We start from the raw sequence: 19,307 nt of genomic DNA, 5'->3' as shown, positions 1-19,307 counted from the left end.
GGTCCCCTGCCACTCCGTTATGGCTCCACCCACTGCTCCCAGAGTTCCAATCTATAATAGACCCATGGGCAACTTAGGGAATTAAAATTATAGAGCATATATTGTATGCACTTAAAAATATGGGCTACCGAATCAATGTTTCTTTAGGTATTTACAACTCCGTCATCTCTGCTCCGCTCATTCGGCTCCCAACCTATCACACTTTATCAATCCAATTTAGAATCCCAATTGTGTGATGATCAGTCCGATAAGCCTCTATCTGCCATTTATAGGGCACTTTTACCTTCGGTCCATTTCGGGCTGGGTGCACTATATGCTAAATGTGGCAGATGGATACAGAGGACTGGGAATATATGTGGGAATATCCATTTTTACAGTTGGTAGCAAAGACCGCCTAATACAATTCAAACTAGTTCACCGGGCCTACCACAAAGACTAAACAGAATCTACCCAGGGACATATCCTCATTGTTGGAGGTGTGGTGGCGGTGTAGCGGAATTTCAACACATGATGTGGTCCTGCCCTTAACTCCCGTCTTTCTGGGGTGGGGTTGTCCACTTTAGAACTAACAATCTCCGTTCAACAGACCATCTCGTTATGCTTCCTGGGCCTGGTGAGTACTTTAGCTCACCGCCGAGTAACTAAGCCCCTTATGGGTTTATTACTTTTTTTACACCAGAAAAGCAATACTTCTGAAATGGAAACAATCGGAGGGTCCCTCCTTTAACTTCTGGAAGGCCTTGGTAAATTCAGCCATTCCCCTATATAAAGCAACGTACTTTTCCAGGGGTTGTGTAGGCAAGTTTGACAAAGTTTGGAACATTTGGATAAAGTCCGATTCAACTAATGCCACTCAGTAATTGTACTCCATTTAGTTGGTGGATGCCATCTGCTGTATGGTTCAGGCCATATTGATTTTGCTTGACAGTTTCTAAATAATCACTTGGGGTAACCCATGACACAGACCATACTATGCTCCCTCTGACTCCTTTACCATCTGGATAAGACTATGTGTGACATACAAACCCTTAGACTATTACTCCTCCTATCAAGTAAGTTGAGCAATTATAGGTCAAGGTTAGCACTGGCTGTTTTTGGTGACTAACTGCGTTCTGTTTTGTTTTTTCTTTTTTTGTGTCCTTAAGTATTGTTTATGTGAGCTGGAGAATGCCCAGAGGCTCTATATTGTACATTGTTTTCTTTTAAAAAACGAATAAACAGAATTTACAAAAAAAAAAAACTATAAACATATAAATATTACACACAGTGTGTATGTATATGTATATATATATATATATATATATATATATATATATATATATATATATATATAATGTGTGTGTGTGAGTGTGTGTCTAAAAATAAATATATATGATTTTAATTAATATATACGTGTGTATGTGTGTGTGTGTGTGTATATATATATATATATATATATATATATATGTATGTATATATATATATATATATATATATATATATAAATGTTATATATATTTTTGTAATATATGTATTTTGTATTTTAAATAAATATATATATATATATATATTTATATATTTTTATTATTATTAAAATAAAATCATATACAATTATTTAAATAAATAATAATACAATAAATAAATTATTTAAATAAAATGTTATATTTAAATAAAAACATAACATTTATTTACTTTTACATTATATATATATATATATATATATATATATATATATATATATATATATATATATATATATATATATATATCATACAATGGTATTTTTCCACACATGTATGTCTCCTAGGTTTGCCTTTCTGGCCTAGTTAGATCTCTACAAGGTGAAGTTTAGCACTAGTGGGAACCATTCTTCCATCATGACCCTTTATATTGTAATACTTGTATTATGTTATTTCCTTTATAGATGTAAGATATTTTGAGGTTTATTTTCTAAGGTTCACTTCCTCATAGAAACCAATCAGCTTCCAGGTTTTATTATCAAAGCTTAACTGAACAAGCTGAAGTTAGAAGCTGATTGGGTGCCTTGCACAGCTGCACTCAATTCTGAGTGCTCCTGTTTTAGTAAATCTCCCCCCAATTGTGATCTCTGTGTGGATCTCTTTCTCTTTAGCATCCTGATACATTTCATCAAAGACCCCAGTGCACCGGCCTGGTGGGGATTCAGCATCGCTGCACTGATGTTTCTTTCCTCCGTTGCCCAAACGCTCATCCTTCACCAGCACTTCCAGTATTGCTTCGTCACCGGAATGCGGCTGAGAAGCGCCATCACCGGGATCATATACCGAAAGGTGAGCAGCGAGCACCTTCATGTTAACGAGCACTGTTTAAATCGACAACTTATAGATAGATCAGTGACTGTGAACCTTGGCACTTCAGATGTTTTGGAACTACATTTCCCATGATGCTCAACTACACTGCAGAGTGCCAGAGCATCGTGGGAAATGTAGTTCCAGAACATCTGGGGTGCCAAAGTTCACCATCACTGGTTTAGATAACCACTGAAAATTGCTGACATTCCTTTTTCACTGTGCTGTGAGTTATTCTATTGCAATGTTATCATCACTACACATCAGCTGAAATTTCCAAGCAGGCTGACAGAGGCAGTGCCTACACAGGCCTCCAGGAATAGGAACGCTGGATGTATATACAGAGCAGGCTCCTGTTTGAATCCATGTGCAGGACATACTGAGATATTACTTCAGACTTAGTAATGGAGTCTCACTCTGTATGGAGGAGCTGTATAACAGGAGAGACACAGGGAAGGCTCTGTATTGAGTCATTGCCCCGTTATAATGTATTGTTTGTAATTAAGAAGCTCAAGGCTTGAAGGTATACACTGAAGTTGAATTATACAATCCTCTCTAAACTGGCCATACACTATACAATCTCTGTACAATCTCATTTAGATTTGCTAAGACTGCAATATAAACCTAAACAGTCCTTGTAATTATTATGAAATTAAAGTGGAGGGCCACCCTAAAAAAAAAAAAAAAAAAATACATTAATATTCTTAAAAAAATCTAAAAAAAGAAATGCCAGAAACCCCTGTTGCTAGGCAATCTTCCTAATCTGCCTCTTCCTATTCCGCTGCGCTGTTTCTTCAATTCCTCCTCTTCTTCGAGCAGCCCCGTTGTCTTCTGGGACATGCGTGTGTCCCAGGAAACAACGGGGCCATTCACAAAGCGCCGCGCGGCTCGCGCATGCGCAAAAGGAAACGGGCAGTGAAGTCACAAAGTCTAGAACGCCCCTTTAAGGGGGTACTTGCACTACATAGTTGATAGTAGATCTAGAGGAGTTTGTACAACCAATTTGAATAGTGTGTGGTCCCCTTTAGATCTCCTTGACTGGATACAGATTGGATGTGGTTCAGGTCAGGGGCGGACTGACAACTCATGGGGCCCCCGGGCAATAGGAGATTATGGGGCCACACAGTATACACACACACACACAGTATACAATTACACAGTATACACAGACATGTTTCTATTGGCTGAGAAGGTAGTGGAGAGGTGGGGCAGCTATAATCTCTGGATTTTTAGACCAAAAGGTTATCGGTAAGGGACATTTCAGAGACAGATATAAAAAAAAAACCACAGATTTTTACATACTGTCCCTGGTTTTACTGAGGCTGGCAACCCTGATGGGGCCCCCTAGTGGCCAAATGGTCAGTCCGCCCCTGGTTTGGGTAGGTCCTCATACATGGATCAAGTATATCTAAAGATTGTACTGATGATGTATGGTCATATTGTAACATGTATGATGACCCTTAGATGTCGGGGACTTTGTGGCACCCAGATAAAGAGGACCTGTCTCATCTTCTTTCTTTCAACTGGTCGTATTGGTTTCAGCAGATAACCATTAAGCCGGGCATACATAGATTGAAATTTGGCCCGTTCGGCAGAGACCAGACTCATTTTGGTCCATCTACAGGCAGGCTGATTGTACCCAAGTGGATTCATCCATCGACTTGGGTACAACCAGCCTGTTGGATTTTTATACATGCGGTTACTGCCAGCGGTTACAGTCACTAGCAGTACTCATTGTATTCTGCCAGCCAGGAAAGCTCCCTGCGCCCCCCAGTGGTGGCAGGAAGGAAAATCGATGAATCTACGGCATGCTTTAGAGTCACTCTCTCTGCTCGTTGCTTTTCTTGTAGAACTTCTAAGGTCAGACATGTTCCCTGCTGACACGCTCAGCCATGAAATGTGTCATTTAGCATTCCTTTTCTTATTATTTTGTATTTTGTGGCTTATAACAGTACAGAACGTCTGCTGAACCTCTGTGTATTTCTGTCCGCAGTCTCTGGTCATCACGAATGCCGCAAAGCGCTCGTCTACGGTCGGCGAAGTGGTCAATCTGATGTCGGTGGACGCTCAGCGATTCCAGGACCTGACCACCTTCCTGAACATGCTGTGGTCGGCTCCTCTGCAGATCTGCCTGGCTCTTTATTTCCTTTGGCAGGTAATGATTGGGGTCCAATGATTGGGGGGGGGGGGGGGGTTACCATGTTGTGTGCACCAAATGCCTTGGCAAACGCAAATGTTACTTTGTAAAAGTCGCAGTGACATCATGACTGTGCTACAAATAGCAGAGCTGTGGGAGGGGCCCAGCAGGCTCAGCCCACTACAGGCTGGGGGTGGGGAAAAGACCGGTCAGCCTGCACAAGGAAAGAGAGCAGCAGTGAGCGGTCTTTATTACAGGAAGAAAGTCTCACAGTGGATCACTGCACAGATTTGGAAGAATTACACAAAGCACACCAAGATTCAAGTATACACGTCAAATATACACTATATTACCAAAAGTATTGGGATGAACATGCACTTTAATGACCTCCCAGTCTTAGTCCGTAGGGTTCAATATTGAGTTGGCCCACCCTTTGCAGCTATAACAGCTTCAACTCTTCTGGGAAGGCCGTCCACAAGGTTTAGGAGTGTGTCTATGGGAATGTTTGATCATTCTTCCAGAAGTGCATTTGTGAGGTCAGGCACTGATGTTGGACGAGAAGGCCTGGCTCGCAGTCTCTGCTGTAATTCATCCCAAAGGTGTTCTATTCGGTTGATGTCAGGACTCTGTGCAGGCCAGTTAAAGAGGAGGGCCGGTTTTCAAAAAAAATGTTTGAAGTCAGCAGCTGCAAACACTCGTCACTCGGTCTCGGGTCCCGGCGCCGCCATTTTGGCTAAGGGAAACAGGCAGTGGAGCCTTGCGGCTTCACTGCTCGTTTCCTGCTGCGCATGCGCGAGTCCCACAGCGCTTTGTGAATGGGACGCGCTGTGTTCTGGGACACACAGTTCCCAGAACACAGTGCAACTCATTACCCAGAAGACACCGCACGGAGGAGAGAAGAAAGAAGATCTCCGCGGAGGAGGAAGAGGCAGATTAGGATGATGTGCCTAGCAACAGGCATTTCTGGTAAGTAAAAAAATAAAAAAAAATTCATTTTTTTTAATGATTTTTTTCTAATTTTTAATGTATTTTTTTTTTCAGGGTGACCCTCCACTTTAAGTTCTTCCACCCCACATTTGCTAATCCATGTCTTTATGAACCTTGCTTTGTCTACAGATCCAAATCATTTGGCGGAGGGGGGGGGGGATTATGGTGTGGGGTTGTTTTTCAGGGGTGGGGCTTGGCCCCTGAGTTCTATTGAATAGAACATTTTTGGAAAATAAACTATTTGAGAGCTTATCCTGAGGGTCCCTACCACATCTAAAAGAAATATTGGAAGGAGGAGGATGCCCCACGGGATAGTATGGGCAGGGAACCAACACAGGATGAATAGAAAATTAGTAAAAAATATATAAAAAAATATACATTTTATTTAGATATATAACAATAGAGACATTTAAAACCATTCATGGTAACAATGTTATAAATATAGAAATACAGCTGCTGAATGCTGCAGCAAACTATACATCTAAAGACCTCGGGCCAAGAATGAACTGTGGTTGCAGCAAAAAAAAAAACCTCTACGTGTTTCGGAAAGCACAAAAACTATTTGTTTCTTTTTATGATATGTGTACTTCCTTCTTCAGGGGTTCAGACAAAGCGTGCTGTTTTGTTTCTATTAAAAAAAAATTATATATATATACTGTGTGTGTGTGTGTGTGTGTGTGTGTGTGTGTATATATATATATATATATATATATATATATATATATATATATATATATAAATCTTTTTTAATAGAAACAAACCTCAGCAGAACAACTGATAGTGTGTATGGGGCTTAAAGTTCCAGTGAAGGGAACTCTTAAGTCATCAGCATACCAAGACATGTTGGACAATTTCACGCTCCCAACTTTGTGAGAACAGTTTTGGGATGGCCCCTTCGGGTTCCAGCACACCAGTGGACAAAGTAAGGTCCATAAAGACATGGATGAGCGAATTTGAGGTGGAGGAACTTGACTGGCCTGCACATCAAGTTTCAGCTACACAAAGTATACATAGGTCCTAATGGTTATCCTTCTTCACTGTATCCAAAGCTGGAAAGAAAAAGTTTTTGGCTTGACATTTACTTTCAAGTATGTCAAGCCCATCTTACACCAGCCATGTGCCCTCTGATGATGGGGCAGTAGAGTGTATTCAGTTAAATGGCTCCTCCACACCAGAACTAAGCTTTTTGTTTTTTCTTTATGTTGGGTTGTCCCATATGTTGCCTGCAACATCTTACCTCCCTGGTGCCCAACCCAAGGACCTTTGGGATTTTCTGTGGGACCCTCGTGTCATGACTCCTTGCAAACAGTAGTTGGTGTTTCCTTATTGCCCTGTAATAGCAGTGATCTTAAGCAGTCTCATGTGTTTCCAGTCTGTTTCCTGAAGATGTCTCCAGTCTCCAATAACTCATGCAGCATATTTGCAGTCTCTAACGGTCTCCTGTGTCAAGCCCATAGTCTTTGACCATCTCCTGTGGCAAGCCCGTAGTCTTTGACCATCTCCTGTGGGAAGCCGGTATTCTTTGACCATCTCCTGTGGCAAGCCCGTAGTCTTTGACCATCTCCTGTGGCAAGCCCGTAGTCTTTGACCATCTCCTGTGGCAAGCCCGTAGTCTTTGACCATCTCCTGTGGCAAGCCCGTAGTCTTTGACCATCTCCTGTGGCAAGCCCGTAGTCTTTGACCATCTCCTGTGACAAGCCCGTAGTCTTTGACCATCTCCTGTGGCAAGCCCGTAGTCTTTGACCATCTCCTGTGGCAAGCCCATAGTCTTTGACCATCTCCTGTGGCAAGCCCGTAGTCTTTGACCATCTCCTGTGGGAAGCCGGTAGTCTTTGACCATCTCCTGTGGGAAGCTGGTAGTCTTTGACCATCTCCTGTGGCAAGCCCGTAGTCTTTGACCATCTCCTGTGGCAAGCCCGTAGTCTTTGACCATCTCCTGTGGCAAGCCCGTAGTCTTTGACCATCTCCTGTGGCAAGCCCGTAGTCTTTGACCATCTCCTGTGACAAGCCCGTAGTCTTTGACCATCTCCTGTGACAAGCCCGTAGTCTTTGACCATCTCCTGTGGCAAGCCCGTAGTCTTTGACCATCTCCTGTGGCAAGCCCGTAGTCTTTGACCATCTCCTGTGGCAAGCTCGTAGTCTTTGACCATCTCCTGTGGCAAGCCCGTAGTCTTTGACCATCTCCTGTGGCAAGCCCGTAGTCTTTGACCATCTCCTGTGGGAAGCCCGTAGTCTTTGACTAGCTCCTGTGGCAAGCCCGTAGTCTTTGACCATCTCCTGTGGCAAGCCCGTAGTCTTTGACCATCTCCTGTGGCAAGCCTGCAGTCTTTGACCATCTCCTGTGGCAAGCCCGTAGTCTTTGACCATCTCCTGTGGCAAGCCCGTAGTCTTTGACCATCTCCTGTGGCAAGCCCGTAGTCTTTGACCATCTCCTGTGGCAAGCCCGTAGTCTTTGACCATCTCCTGTGGCAAGCCCGTAGTCTTTGACCATCTCCTGTGGCAAGCCCGTAGTCTTTGACCATCTCCTGTGGCAAGCCCGTAGTCTTTGACCATCTCCTGTGGCAAGCCCGTAGTCTTTGACCATCTCCTGTGGGAAGCCCGTAGTCTTTGACCATCTCCTGTGGCAGGCCCGTAGTCTTTGACCATCTCCTGTAGCAAGCCTGTAGTCTTTGACCATCTCCTGTAGCAAGCCTGTAGTCTTTGACCATCTCCTGTGGCAAGCCCCTAGTCTTTGACCATCTCTTGTGGTAAGCCAGTCTGCGACCATCAGCTGTGGCTTGCCTGCAGTCTCCAACAGCTTTTTGTAGCATTACATTCTCTGAATTTTATGTGTGGCCCTTTGGTGAAGTTAGGGGCCGCACTATGTTGGCCACCACTGTCCTGCATCAGCTACCACATGCTCGACGGCTACACTGCTCCCCCTTGTGGACAATTAGCAATTACATTTATAGTAATAAGATTAATACTATGGGATATGGATTTCATCTATACAGATGCTGCAAGCAATTTGTTTTCAAGGAATGTGCACTGCTCTGTACTATAAAGGAATATTTTAATGCCCTATTTTCTTTCTTGCAGACATTGGGGCCTTCTGTCCTAGCAGGAGTGGCTGTCATGGTCCTGCTCATCCCCATTAATGCTTTTATCGCCATGAAGACCCGTGCCTTCCAGGTGAGCTTTGGAGTACATGGCCCTATCCCAATGCTGGCAAGCTACAAGTATAATCCACCCAAAAATTATTTAAAAGGGTTCTCCACCTTCTGTTGACCTGTGCACATGCTCCTGAAATTTTTACGGAATTTTATGTCAGTTGTGTTCATCAGTCTATAGCAGGGGTGTCAAACACAAATTTCATTGTGGGTCGCATCAACATTATTGTTAACCTCAAAGGGCCGGTTGTATCTGTAAGACTAAATTTATGCAGGGCTTTTTTTTCCTCACCGAATAGGTGCAGAAACTCAATCACACCCCCCACAAACCACATCAAAAGATGGGTGTGGCCAAATTGCTGTGGGAAGATGTTAAAGGGGCAAAAAAATACCAGGAGTGTGTTATGCGCAAAGCAGGGTGTGCTACGTGCTGAGTGCAGAGTTCAGTGGTGCGCTACGTGCTGAGTGCAGAGTTCAGGGGTGCGCTACGTGTGGAGTGCAGAGTTCAGGGGTGCGCTACGTGTGGAGTGCAGAGTTCAGGGGTGCGCTATGTGCGGAGTGCAGAGTTCAGGGGTGCGCTATGTGTCGAGTGCAGAGTTCAGGGGTGCGCTATGTGCTGAGTGCAGAGTTCAGGGGTGCGCTATGTGCTGAGTGCAGAGTTCAGGGGTGCGCTATGTGCTGAGTGCAGAGTTCAGGGGTGCGCTATGTGCTGAGTGCAGAGTTCAGGGGTGTGCTATGTGCTGAGTGCAGAGTTCAGGGGTGCGCTATGTGCTGAGTGCAGAGTTCAGGGGTGCGCTATGTGCTGAGTGCAGAGTTCAGGGGTGCGCTATGTGCTGAGTGCAGAGTTCAGGGGTGTGCTATGTGCTGAGTGCAGAGTTCAGGGGTGCGCTATGTGCGGAGTGCAGAGTTCAGGTGTGCGTTACGCACAGTGTGCAGAGTTCAGTTGTGCGCTACGTACACTGTGCAGAGTTCAGGGGTGCTCTACATACAGAGTGGAGAGTTCAGTGCATACAAAGTGCAGCGTTTAAAGGTGCTCTTTGTACAGAGTGCAGGGTTCAGGGGTGTGCTATATGCGGAGTGCAGGGTTTAGAGGTGTGCTAAGCATGGAGTGCAGGGTTTAGGGGTGCGCTATGTGCAGAGTTCAGGAGTGCGCAACCTGCCAAGTTCAGAAGTGCACTACGCACAGAATGCAGAATAGGGGTGCGCTGTGTACAAAGTGCAGGGTTTAGGGGTGCGCTGTGTACAAAGTGCAGGGTTTAGGGGTGCACTGTGTACAAAGTGCAGGGTTTAGGGGTTCGCTATGTACAAAGTGCAGGGTTTAGGGGTACGCTGTGTGCAAAGTGCATGGTTGAAGAGTGTGCTACGTACAGAATCCAGTGTTCAAGGGTGCGCTATGTAGAGTGCAGAGTTCAAGGGTGCGCTATGTACAGAGTGCAGTGCTGAGGAGTGCTCTACGTACAGAGTGCAGGGTTTAGGGGTGTGCTATGCACAGTGTGCAGGGATCAGCTTTCACAGGCTGTTCACATCTCACTTCCACTCTTCCCCTGAGTGCGAGGGCGACATGAAATGATCCGGAGGGCCGGATTTTGACCCCTCGGGGTGCCTTGTGTTTGACATTTTTTTTGTCTTTGGGGTGCAGCTATTTATTTTCAATGACTGGAATAGGACCCCATCCTGTCCTCTGAGTGTAGATCTGTCATTTCCAGAATCTGATTTGTTTCACATGCCAGGAAAGGAGAAATAATTGTCTCTGATGGAGAATAGAAAGGCATGGCTGAAAAGCACAGGGCAATGCAGGAAAAAGTGTGCATGTGTGTGGGGGAGGGGGGGACTTAAATAAGTTTTAGGCAGGTTTGTACTCCAAAAACTCTTCTATTTATTTCTGGATGAAGCCAAGAAGGGTTCTGCCCTCTTCTCGGGGCTCGTGTTGTTGTCTGTGTCTCACTATTTCCTATCCAGGTGCGAGGTGTCAGACAGAATAGGAAGTGAGGAGAAATCTCCCAGATGGGCCCACACATACCAACCTTCCCTGGTCTCTGCAGAAATAAAATACGTTTTTGCTGGAGTTGAGCTTTATATTAAAAACAGAAACAACATTTTTGCAGTGTCCTTTTTTCTTTTTTTAAAGAAAAAAGGGGGGGAGTGGTAGAGTGACATGTAACAGGAGGCTGCAGCTGCAAATGTTTCTGGATAGAACTGTCAGTTCACTGATGTTTTTGGATGTGTAATGAGTGATAATCCATAGCAGCCAATCACACTCCACCTTTCAAAGTCAGGACAGAGAAAGATGCTTCTTTATTGGCTGCTCTGTGTCACTCCTTTGCCCGACTCATGTTGGTTAATGATTTGTGGTGTTCCTTGCCATGTCAACAGGTGGAGCAGATGCAGTACAAGGACTCCAGAATTAAACTGATGAACGAGATCCTCAACGGCATTAAAGTCCTCAAACTCTACGCCTGGGAGCCGTCGTTTGCCCAGAAGGTCCTGGAGATCCGCAGCAAAGAGCTGAACGTCCTGCGGAAGTCGGCCTATCTCAACGCTCTGTCCACCTTTGCCTGGACCAGCGCCCCCTTCTTGGTGAGAAGCGACCATGGTCTCTATGCTTGTCTATGCAATGCTGGCAGATCATGGCTGGTGGCAGGGGCCAGCAGCAGGGTGCTGTACATAGCTTCCTGAATATACTCTGGGTGAATTTATTCCTCACTGGGTGAATGTTCTCTCTGGGTTAATGTCAGCCCCCCTGTGGGTGAATGTTCTCTGGGTGAATGTTAACTGTATAAATCAATTTTTTTGCAGTATTAAAATTTATGAATACCAAAACATTAACTACATGTACAATACATGGTGTATGCATATACTTCTTATAAAATCCTCCTAGCCTCTAGCCATATCCCCATTCATTATTAAATGACTATTTGAAATCAATTACACATATGTGCATATGTTTATTTCTAATGTTTTATACCCAAAACAAACACAGGAGGCTATTTATCTACTCTACGCATTTCCTGGAGCAAAGTCTACATCCCCAGGAGATAGCAGGAGCTATGTCTCTAATTACATAAATATATCCATTATCATAGTGATTCCTTATAAATATACAACTCTCCAACTTCATAATCTTGACTAGGGGTCTCCAAACTTTCTAAACAAAGGTCCAGTTTACTGTCCTTCAGATGTGGCATCAGTTGGAGTAAACAATGCCCCATTGTTGGTGTCATTGGCAGTGATTGTGCCCAATCATTGGTGTCACTGGTGGGAATTATGCCCCATCATTGGTGTCAATGGGGTCCCATTGTTGGTGTCACTGGGATGAATTGTGCCCCATCATTGGTAGGAATTGTGCCCCATCATTGGTATCATTGGGAGGAATTGTGCCCCATCATTGGTAGCAATTGTGCCCGATTGTTGGTGTCATTGGTAGGAATTGTGCCCCATCTTTGGTGTCAATGGGCCCCATTGTTGGTGTCATTGGGAGGAATTGTGCCCCATCATTGTTAGGAATTTTACCCCATCATTGGTATCATTGGTAGGAATTGTGCCCCATCATTGGTATCATTGGGAGGAATTGTGCCCCATCTTTGGTGTCAATGGGCCCCATTGTTGGTATCATTGGGAGGAATTGTGCCCCACCATTGTTGGGAATTGTATCCCATCATTGGTATCATTGGTAGGAATTTTGCCCGATCGTTGGTGTCATTGGTAGGAATTGTGACCCATCATAGGTGTCATTGGGAGGAATTGTGCCCCATCATTGGTGTCAATGGGTCCCATTGTTGGTGTCATTGGGACAAATTGTGCCCCATCATTGGTAGGTATTGTGCCCCATCATTGGTATCATTGGGAGGAATTGTGCCCCATTGTTGGTGTCATTGGGAGGAATAGTGCCCTCATAGTTGGTGTCATTGTGAGGAATTGTGCCCCATTATTGGTAGGAATTGTGCCCCATCATTGGTATAATTGTGAGGCCGCGTACACACGCGCGGACTGTTCGCCCAACTTTGTCCGTCCAACAGTTTCGGCAAACAGTCCGCTCAAACTTAGCATGGACGGACATGGCCACACACGACGGACGAACAGTTTGCTGAAACCATGCGCGATGACGTGAACGGCACGTACGACGGGACGAAAAATACGACGTCCTATACACTGCATTATAGCTTTCGGCGTGAAAATCCTTTCTGAGCATGCGCGCAACTTTGTTTGACGAACAAGCCTACACACGGGCGGACTGTTCGCTGAAACAAGGTTTCAGCGGACAGTTTCACGGAATTTCCGAAAAACCTTGTCCGTCCAACTGTCCGCTGAAACTGTCCGCTGAAAGCCCACACACGAGCGGACTGTCCGCCCAAACACTGTTCAGCGGACAAAGTTGGACGAACAGTCCGCCCGTGTGTACGCGGCCTGAGGAATTGTGCCCCTTCTTTGGTGTCCGTGAATTAAATAGTGCCCCAAGGACTGGATAAAAGCAAGCAAAAGCCGCAGTTTGGAGACCGCTGGTCTATACGATGAGGAGACTGGAGAGGCTATTTGTCAACTCTATGCATTTCCTGAATCAAAGTCCACATCCTCAGGAGTTATATCTAAAATTACTTCAATATATCCATTAGCATAGTGACAAAATGCACCTTTGCTTAAAGGTGCCCACAGCTTATGAATCTTTTTTTTTTTTCTTTTACATTAAAATACTGCCACTATATACCTTTTTGAATGATCTGTATGCCACGGTTTCTCCATTGGTGAGAGTTCAGGTAGGAGGAGATTTCCACTACAGCCTGTATACACGCCCACATGTGTGATGTCATTATCATGTGACCTGGCTAGCTCTGAGAACAAGTAAATGTTCTCTCCAGCATAAAAGACGCAACTGAGCATGTGCAGGTCAGCTAACCTGCCTGTGTTAGCTGGCTTTCCCCAGATGGACAGTACAGGAGGGAAGGATCTGTGCATACAGGAGAAAACGGCCTTTTTTACACAATGCAGATGATTAACCCCTTAAGTTCCACAGTAAGTATAACGAGCATGCTATGCTGCATATACAGACAGATTTTACTGTTGTGGGTTTAGTAACACTTTAAGTAGACATAAATCCTTGCACCGGCCCAGTTAGAATGAATTCTTATAATACCTCCTTGAAAGGTCCCAGTTTGTCTCATCCATTGTATGTTGCATTTAGAACAGAGCTTGAGCTCAAAAGATGTGGTCTTCATATGATTTTTTTTTAAAGTATTTCTTGTTATAATGAAGTGAGCACACAAAGGTTCGGGGTGTTTCTAAATGTCTTCAAGGCTCCGCGGGGGTGGAGTTATATGTTTACAGATGGGGGCAATCTCTGTTTGCAGTAATATTGGACGAAGAAGTCATGTCTCATCTTTTTCCACCACTTTGTAGGTGGCGCTGACCACGTTTGCGGTGTATGTCACCGTTGATGAGAAGAATATTCTGGATGCAGAGAAAGCGTTTGTGTCCCTCTCACTGTTCAATATACTGAGATTCCCTCTGAATATGCTGCCCCAAGTCATCAGCAACCTGGCACAGGTGAGCAAATACTATATATCCTATATGTGCCTCTTCCTTCATATCTAGATGGAAAATACACATATATAATTAATATACATATAATGGTGATCTTTGGACTTCTGCCAATGAATAATAGATGGCGTTGTGTAACATTTAATGTTATGACGGTAACAAAAAATATTCAGATTTGTGGAAAAAAACATTATTGTTATCCAAATGTCACTCCTGATAGAACATAAATAAATGGATTGTAACCCTTTAGGTCTATGCATTCCAATAACTCGCAATAAAACATGCCACTTATGATTGTAGTACAAGAGGTAAAAATAGAACCACTCAAAGTTTGACTCTGACTAAGCTACTGATGGAGTGAAATGCGTAAGCGGATGAGCAGATGGAGTTTTCCTGTATTGAATAAATAAACTCATCTTGGACTCTTAATAGTTGAGCAGGTAATGAGGGTAATCATTGGTAGTATTATAAATACCCGGCAAGCCCTAACATGCTCGCCTTGGTATCGCTCTCTCCATGTGCCCTGACCTTTGAACCTGAACCTGAACCCTGTATCTACCTGACCTGTTCCTTTCCTACCCTGAGCCCATCCTGGACCTGTCCCTCTTATGTCCAGCTACCTAGATCCCTGCTCTGCAGCCCATCCATCCGTCCTCTCCCTCTTCTACTGATTCCCCGGTGTATGACCTTGGCCTGGCTTCTGTTGATGACTTTGGTAGTTCCCATTTATTGTATATATTTCTTGTTGTTGGTGGTTGGTAGTGCACTGTGTGTTTTCACTTTCTTTTATTTATAATAAACACTTTTGTTAATTTACTTACATGCGTTTCGGTTTCCTCTGTACAGTCCACACAGTCTGGTCTAATAATTCCCTGACAAATACACATCCAATGGTGCTTCACGCTGTATCACCCACTGGTGCTAACCGTTACAGTCAGGGGTCAGGCTTGGAGACCAGTAGTTATAGTGGTAGAGAGGCTCCCACTGTCCAGCGGGATAAGTACACAAACAAGCCTCCTTGGCGGATAATGTGGGTTCACCCGAGGTGGGGGTCTAAGCACTAACCAGTTTTCACCAGAGCTCCTAATGGAGATTTCACATCCAATATTAGTGTTAGGGACAAGATCTGAACCCACGACCTCTGCTGTGTCCAGCAGTCGCTCTCCTTGCTGAGCCAATTGAGATGCTGGACAACATCCTGTCTGAACCCTTGAATAATCTTGCCTTGTACCTTGTGAACCTTGAACTCTTTGCTCCTCCCATGAACTTTGTATTTAAACCACACCTTTGCACTTCCTGTTTGCCAGATTATTGTGCTCTCGCCAGCCATTAGCTTGCTCCTTTGCGCACCTGCAGCTGTCCTCTTCAATTTCACTTGCTACCGATCTTTGGCTTGTTCCTCAACAATGCTTCTGCTTGATCCCAGCCTACAACCACTTGTGACCTACCATTGGCTTGTTTACTGACTACGCTTCTGCTTGATCTCTACCTGCTACTGGACCCTGGCTTGCTCACCTCCTGGGGAGTTGATCCTAAAAACTGCAACCTGCTACTAACACATAGCAAAACCCATCTCCACCATCAGAGGCTCTGGTGAATGCTGGTTGATGCTTAGACCCCGAACCCCAGGTAAGCCCACATCATCCACCAAGGTATATGTTGTGTACTTATCCAACTGGTCAGTGGGAGCCTCTCTACTGCTATAGCTTTTGGTCTTCGAGCCTGACCCCTGACCGTAACAGTTAGCACCAGTGGGTGATACAGCGTGAAGCACCATTGGATGTGAGGTGGTAGTAATGGCGCTCACCTACTATTAATTACACCTACTGCAGGCTCACCTGCTATTAATTTACATTTTGTTTTTATGTGAAAATTTTTTTATAAAAGGTGTAACTGAAAAGTGCCTACGTGACAATATCTCTCAAAAAATGTCTCACATAAAATGATGTACAAAAATGAAAAGAAACCAATATTGTATGAGAAACATCAAGTGGATATTCTACATATATAAATCCCTAGCCATATGCATAGAAAAAAATTGTGAAAAGATCTACTGCACATATAAACGTTAAATTCACTTATTGCGATTTATTAGAAGTGCAAAGATGCTAAAGTGCTAAACATGCAAAAAATTGCCTTATTAACAATGATGACAAAAGCTACTGCAAAAAAGTGCTGCGTGCTAATTAAAGTGCCATAGTATATACATTTTCTGTCCTTGTGCGATTATAAAGTCGCTAAATTATAGCATGCGTTTTTTAGTTGATATGAAAGTCCAAGGCAAAAAAGGCAAAAAGGACAATACAGCTCCAATAAAGGTTCTTCTATAACAAAGGTGACTGTGTGCTTTAATTTTCAGTGAATTCCTGGATTGCAACCGGTGCGATTTTTCGTGTAAAAAGACAATAATCCGCACTCACCAGCTCCCTCTCCCCTAAGATACTCACACATTAGAGGTTAAAAATACGTTTCAATGGATGTGGGTTACAGCGTGTTTTGAATCACCGCCGCCGCCGCTATGCGACAGTGTATTCACCTTAGGCCACGCCCTACGCGTTTCGTCATCGGACGTCGTCTGGAGCGTTTTTCACATAAAAACAAAATGTAAATTAATAGCAGGTGAGCCTGCAGTAGGTGTAATTAATAGTAGGTGAGCGCCGTTACTACCACCTCTGGCACATATTCACGTCTTTTCACTTTCTGGGTGAATTTATATGGTAGTGGCAGCCCCTTTTTCTTAATCTTAGGGTTCTAATTCTGTTGTTCACATATAGTATTATAATTTTATTTCACATTTAGGGTCCATAGCGCACCTACCCCCCCTTTTTTCTTACCATTGGATGTGAAATCTGCTAACGCTCTCAAACCTTCTAGTCCAAACCTTCTTGAAGGACATAACCTACAAGCCCTAATGAAGGATTTTGTGAACCCCCAAAACATACTGGCTTTCTTATCTTGTTGATCTAGTAATGAAATATTCTGGACTCTATCTCCTTTGGTGTGGCACCCTTATGCCGCGTACACAGCTTTCCGGCGGACCGGAATCCGTCGGACAATTCGATCGTGTGTGGGCTCCAGCGGACTTTTTTTTCCCCAAAAGTCCGACGGACCTAGAAATAAAACCATGTTTCAAATCTATCCGACGAACTCAAATCCGACGGACTAAAAATCGGGAAAACCGTTCGTCTGTGTGCTAGTCCGACGGACCAAATACGAAGCAAGGGCAGCTATTGGCTACTGGCTATTGAACTTCCTTGGTTAGTCCCGTTTACGTCATCACGTTCAAAATGAACGGTCTTTCGAACTGACTTAGTCCGGTTGTGTGTGACCTAGTCAATTTAGTTCAGAAAGTCCTTCGGACCTCCGCCGAAAGTCCATCAGGAAGACCGTCGGACCTAGTCCGACGAAAAGTCCAGTCGTGTGTACGCGGCATTACAGGTATTCACTAAATTCATTTAGGTGGATCAGTGCTGCATAATACAAAATACAGCCCTGGGCTGGGCCAAGGGGCAGGCAATGGGGGAAGAACTGGGTACTTCAGCAGCTGGAAAGGGGTGATAAAAGGGCAGGACTTGCACTTTGACCTTTCATCTTGGAGACTTTGCCCCAGTACGAACCATGCAGGTCCAGTTTTTGAAGAGCTGCCATTTAAAACGAATGGACCTAAGTGGTCTAATACATCATATTAGCCCACTTAGGTCTGAAAGGGGTCTTAGCCTGGATTTTTGGATGATGAATGGATGTGCACCCATTCATTTCCCATGCAAACCGACTTCACCTGCGCATAAGTGTCCATGTAGTGGTAAAACATTCCAACCAACCCCAGTCACACGTCTCTTGGATGAAATGGTGGCAAATATGAATGAATGATTCAATCCACCAATCAAACCTGTGCTTCTGACAACCACTAAGGGGTCTGCTCCTCCCCATATCTATAACTAGCTGTCATGATACGTCCATGGCCTGCTCACTAACTATTATGAACACCGCTCATTTTATTTTCTGCCGCAGGCTAGCGTCTCCATAAAAAGAATTCAAGATTTTCTGGCCAATGATGAGCTGGACCCCGATGCCGTGAACAAGGATAAGACTCTTCCTGGTAAGTTAACTTGTTTCCTGCACCTCCAAAGGGCAAGCCATCCTATGATGGAGTGGGAAGTACAATGTGCTATCAGTGGGGTGATATTAGTAGGACCTCAGCTGGAGAGTCACTTTTATGTGATATTTACATTTTACAGTGTTTGCTTCCATATTGTCCTCCATTCCACCTAGCTGTATGTCAGTACAGGCAACATCCTTTCTGAACAAATGCTAAGATAAAATCACTTGCATGATCAGCCGCCTAGAGACAATTTTTTGCTTCGTTTTTGTTGCCATCAGCGTGAGCAAACTTAGAGCCCTGAGAATAGGGAACCACAGACAGTGTGCAGTGCTAATTCACAGTGAGCCACTATATGGGATGTAGAAATATGGTGCCCCCCCCCCCCAGATTATGAATAAAAACATGGAAAATAAAACCTGAAAATTAAATAAATTCCTAAATAAAAGGCTGTAAAAAAAAGGCAATCAACTATTGACTGCAATCATTACAAGCATTAGCCACTCACAAGCATCAAAATACAATATTTTTTAGCCTGTCCTGTCATTCTTTTACTTGCCTATCCCCAATTTAGTGATATACCGTCAAAATCTTCAGTTCTAGGCCCGCATTCTCCACTCAATACCGTAGAACAGTGGTCTATAAATGACAGCCCGGGGGCCGGATGCTCCCCCAGCTTACTTTTATCTGGCCCTCTGGTGCATTATTCCTCACACTAATACAAGACACTATTCTTATCACTGACACCAATGATGGGGCACTATTCCTTCCACTGACACCAATAATGGGGCACCATTCCTTCCACTGACACCAATAATGGGGCACCATTCCTTCTACTGACATCAATAATGGGGCACCATTCCTTCTACTGACACCAATGATGGGGCACCATTCCTTCCACTGACACCAATGATGGGGCACCATTCCTTCCACTGACACCAATGATGGGGCACTATTCCTTCCACTGACACCAATGAGGGGGCACTATTCCTTCCACTGACATCAATGATGGGGCACTATTCCTTCCACTGACACCAATGATGGGGCACTATTCCTTCCACTGACACCAATGATGGGGCACTATTCCTTCCACTGAC

The 19,307-nt window shown here is 44.2% G+C and overlaps 1 protein-coding gene across 1 annotated transcript in view; it reads left to right on the top strand.

The window, feature by feature from the left end:
• ABCC3 (ATP binding cassette subfamily C member 3) overlaps positions 1 to 19,307 on the top strand; it is a 117,490-nt gene that overhangs the window by 64,734 nt on the left and 33,449 nt on the right. Inside the window, exons 9-14 of the mRNA XM_077458775.1 lie at positions 2,111 to 2,288; positions 4,300 to 4,461; positions 8,509 to 8,601; positions 10,953 to 11,156; positions 13,971 to 14,117; positions 18,123 to 18,210. Coding sequence (XP_077314901.1) covers positions 2,111 to 2,288; positions 4,300 to 4,461; positions 8,509 to 8,601; positions 10,953 to 11,156; positions 13,971 to 14,117; positions 18,123 to 18,210 — 872 coding nt within the window. The remainder of the gene's footprint in view (positions 1 to 2,110; positions 2,289 to 4,299; positions 4,462 to 8,508; positions 8,602 to 10,952; positions 11,157 to 13,970; positions 14,118 to 18,122; positions 18,211 to 19,307) is intronic.

Source organism: Lithobates pipiens, unplaced genomic scaffold (genome assembly GCF_037356315.1).
Source record: "Lithobates pipiens isolate NorthernLeopardFrog02 unplaced genomic scaffold, aLitPip1_a1.2 Scaffold_28, whole genome shotgun sequence".
Lineage (NCBI taxonomy): Eukaryota > Metazoa > Chordata > Amphibia > Anura > Ranidae > Lithobates > Lithobates pipiens.
This window is presented reverse-complemented; position numbering and strand designations above follow the sequence as displayed.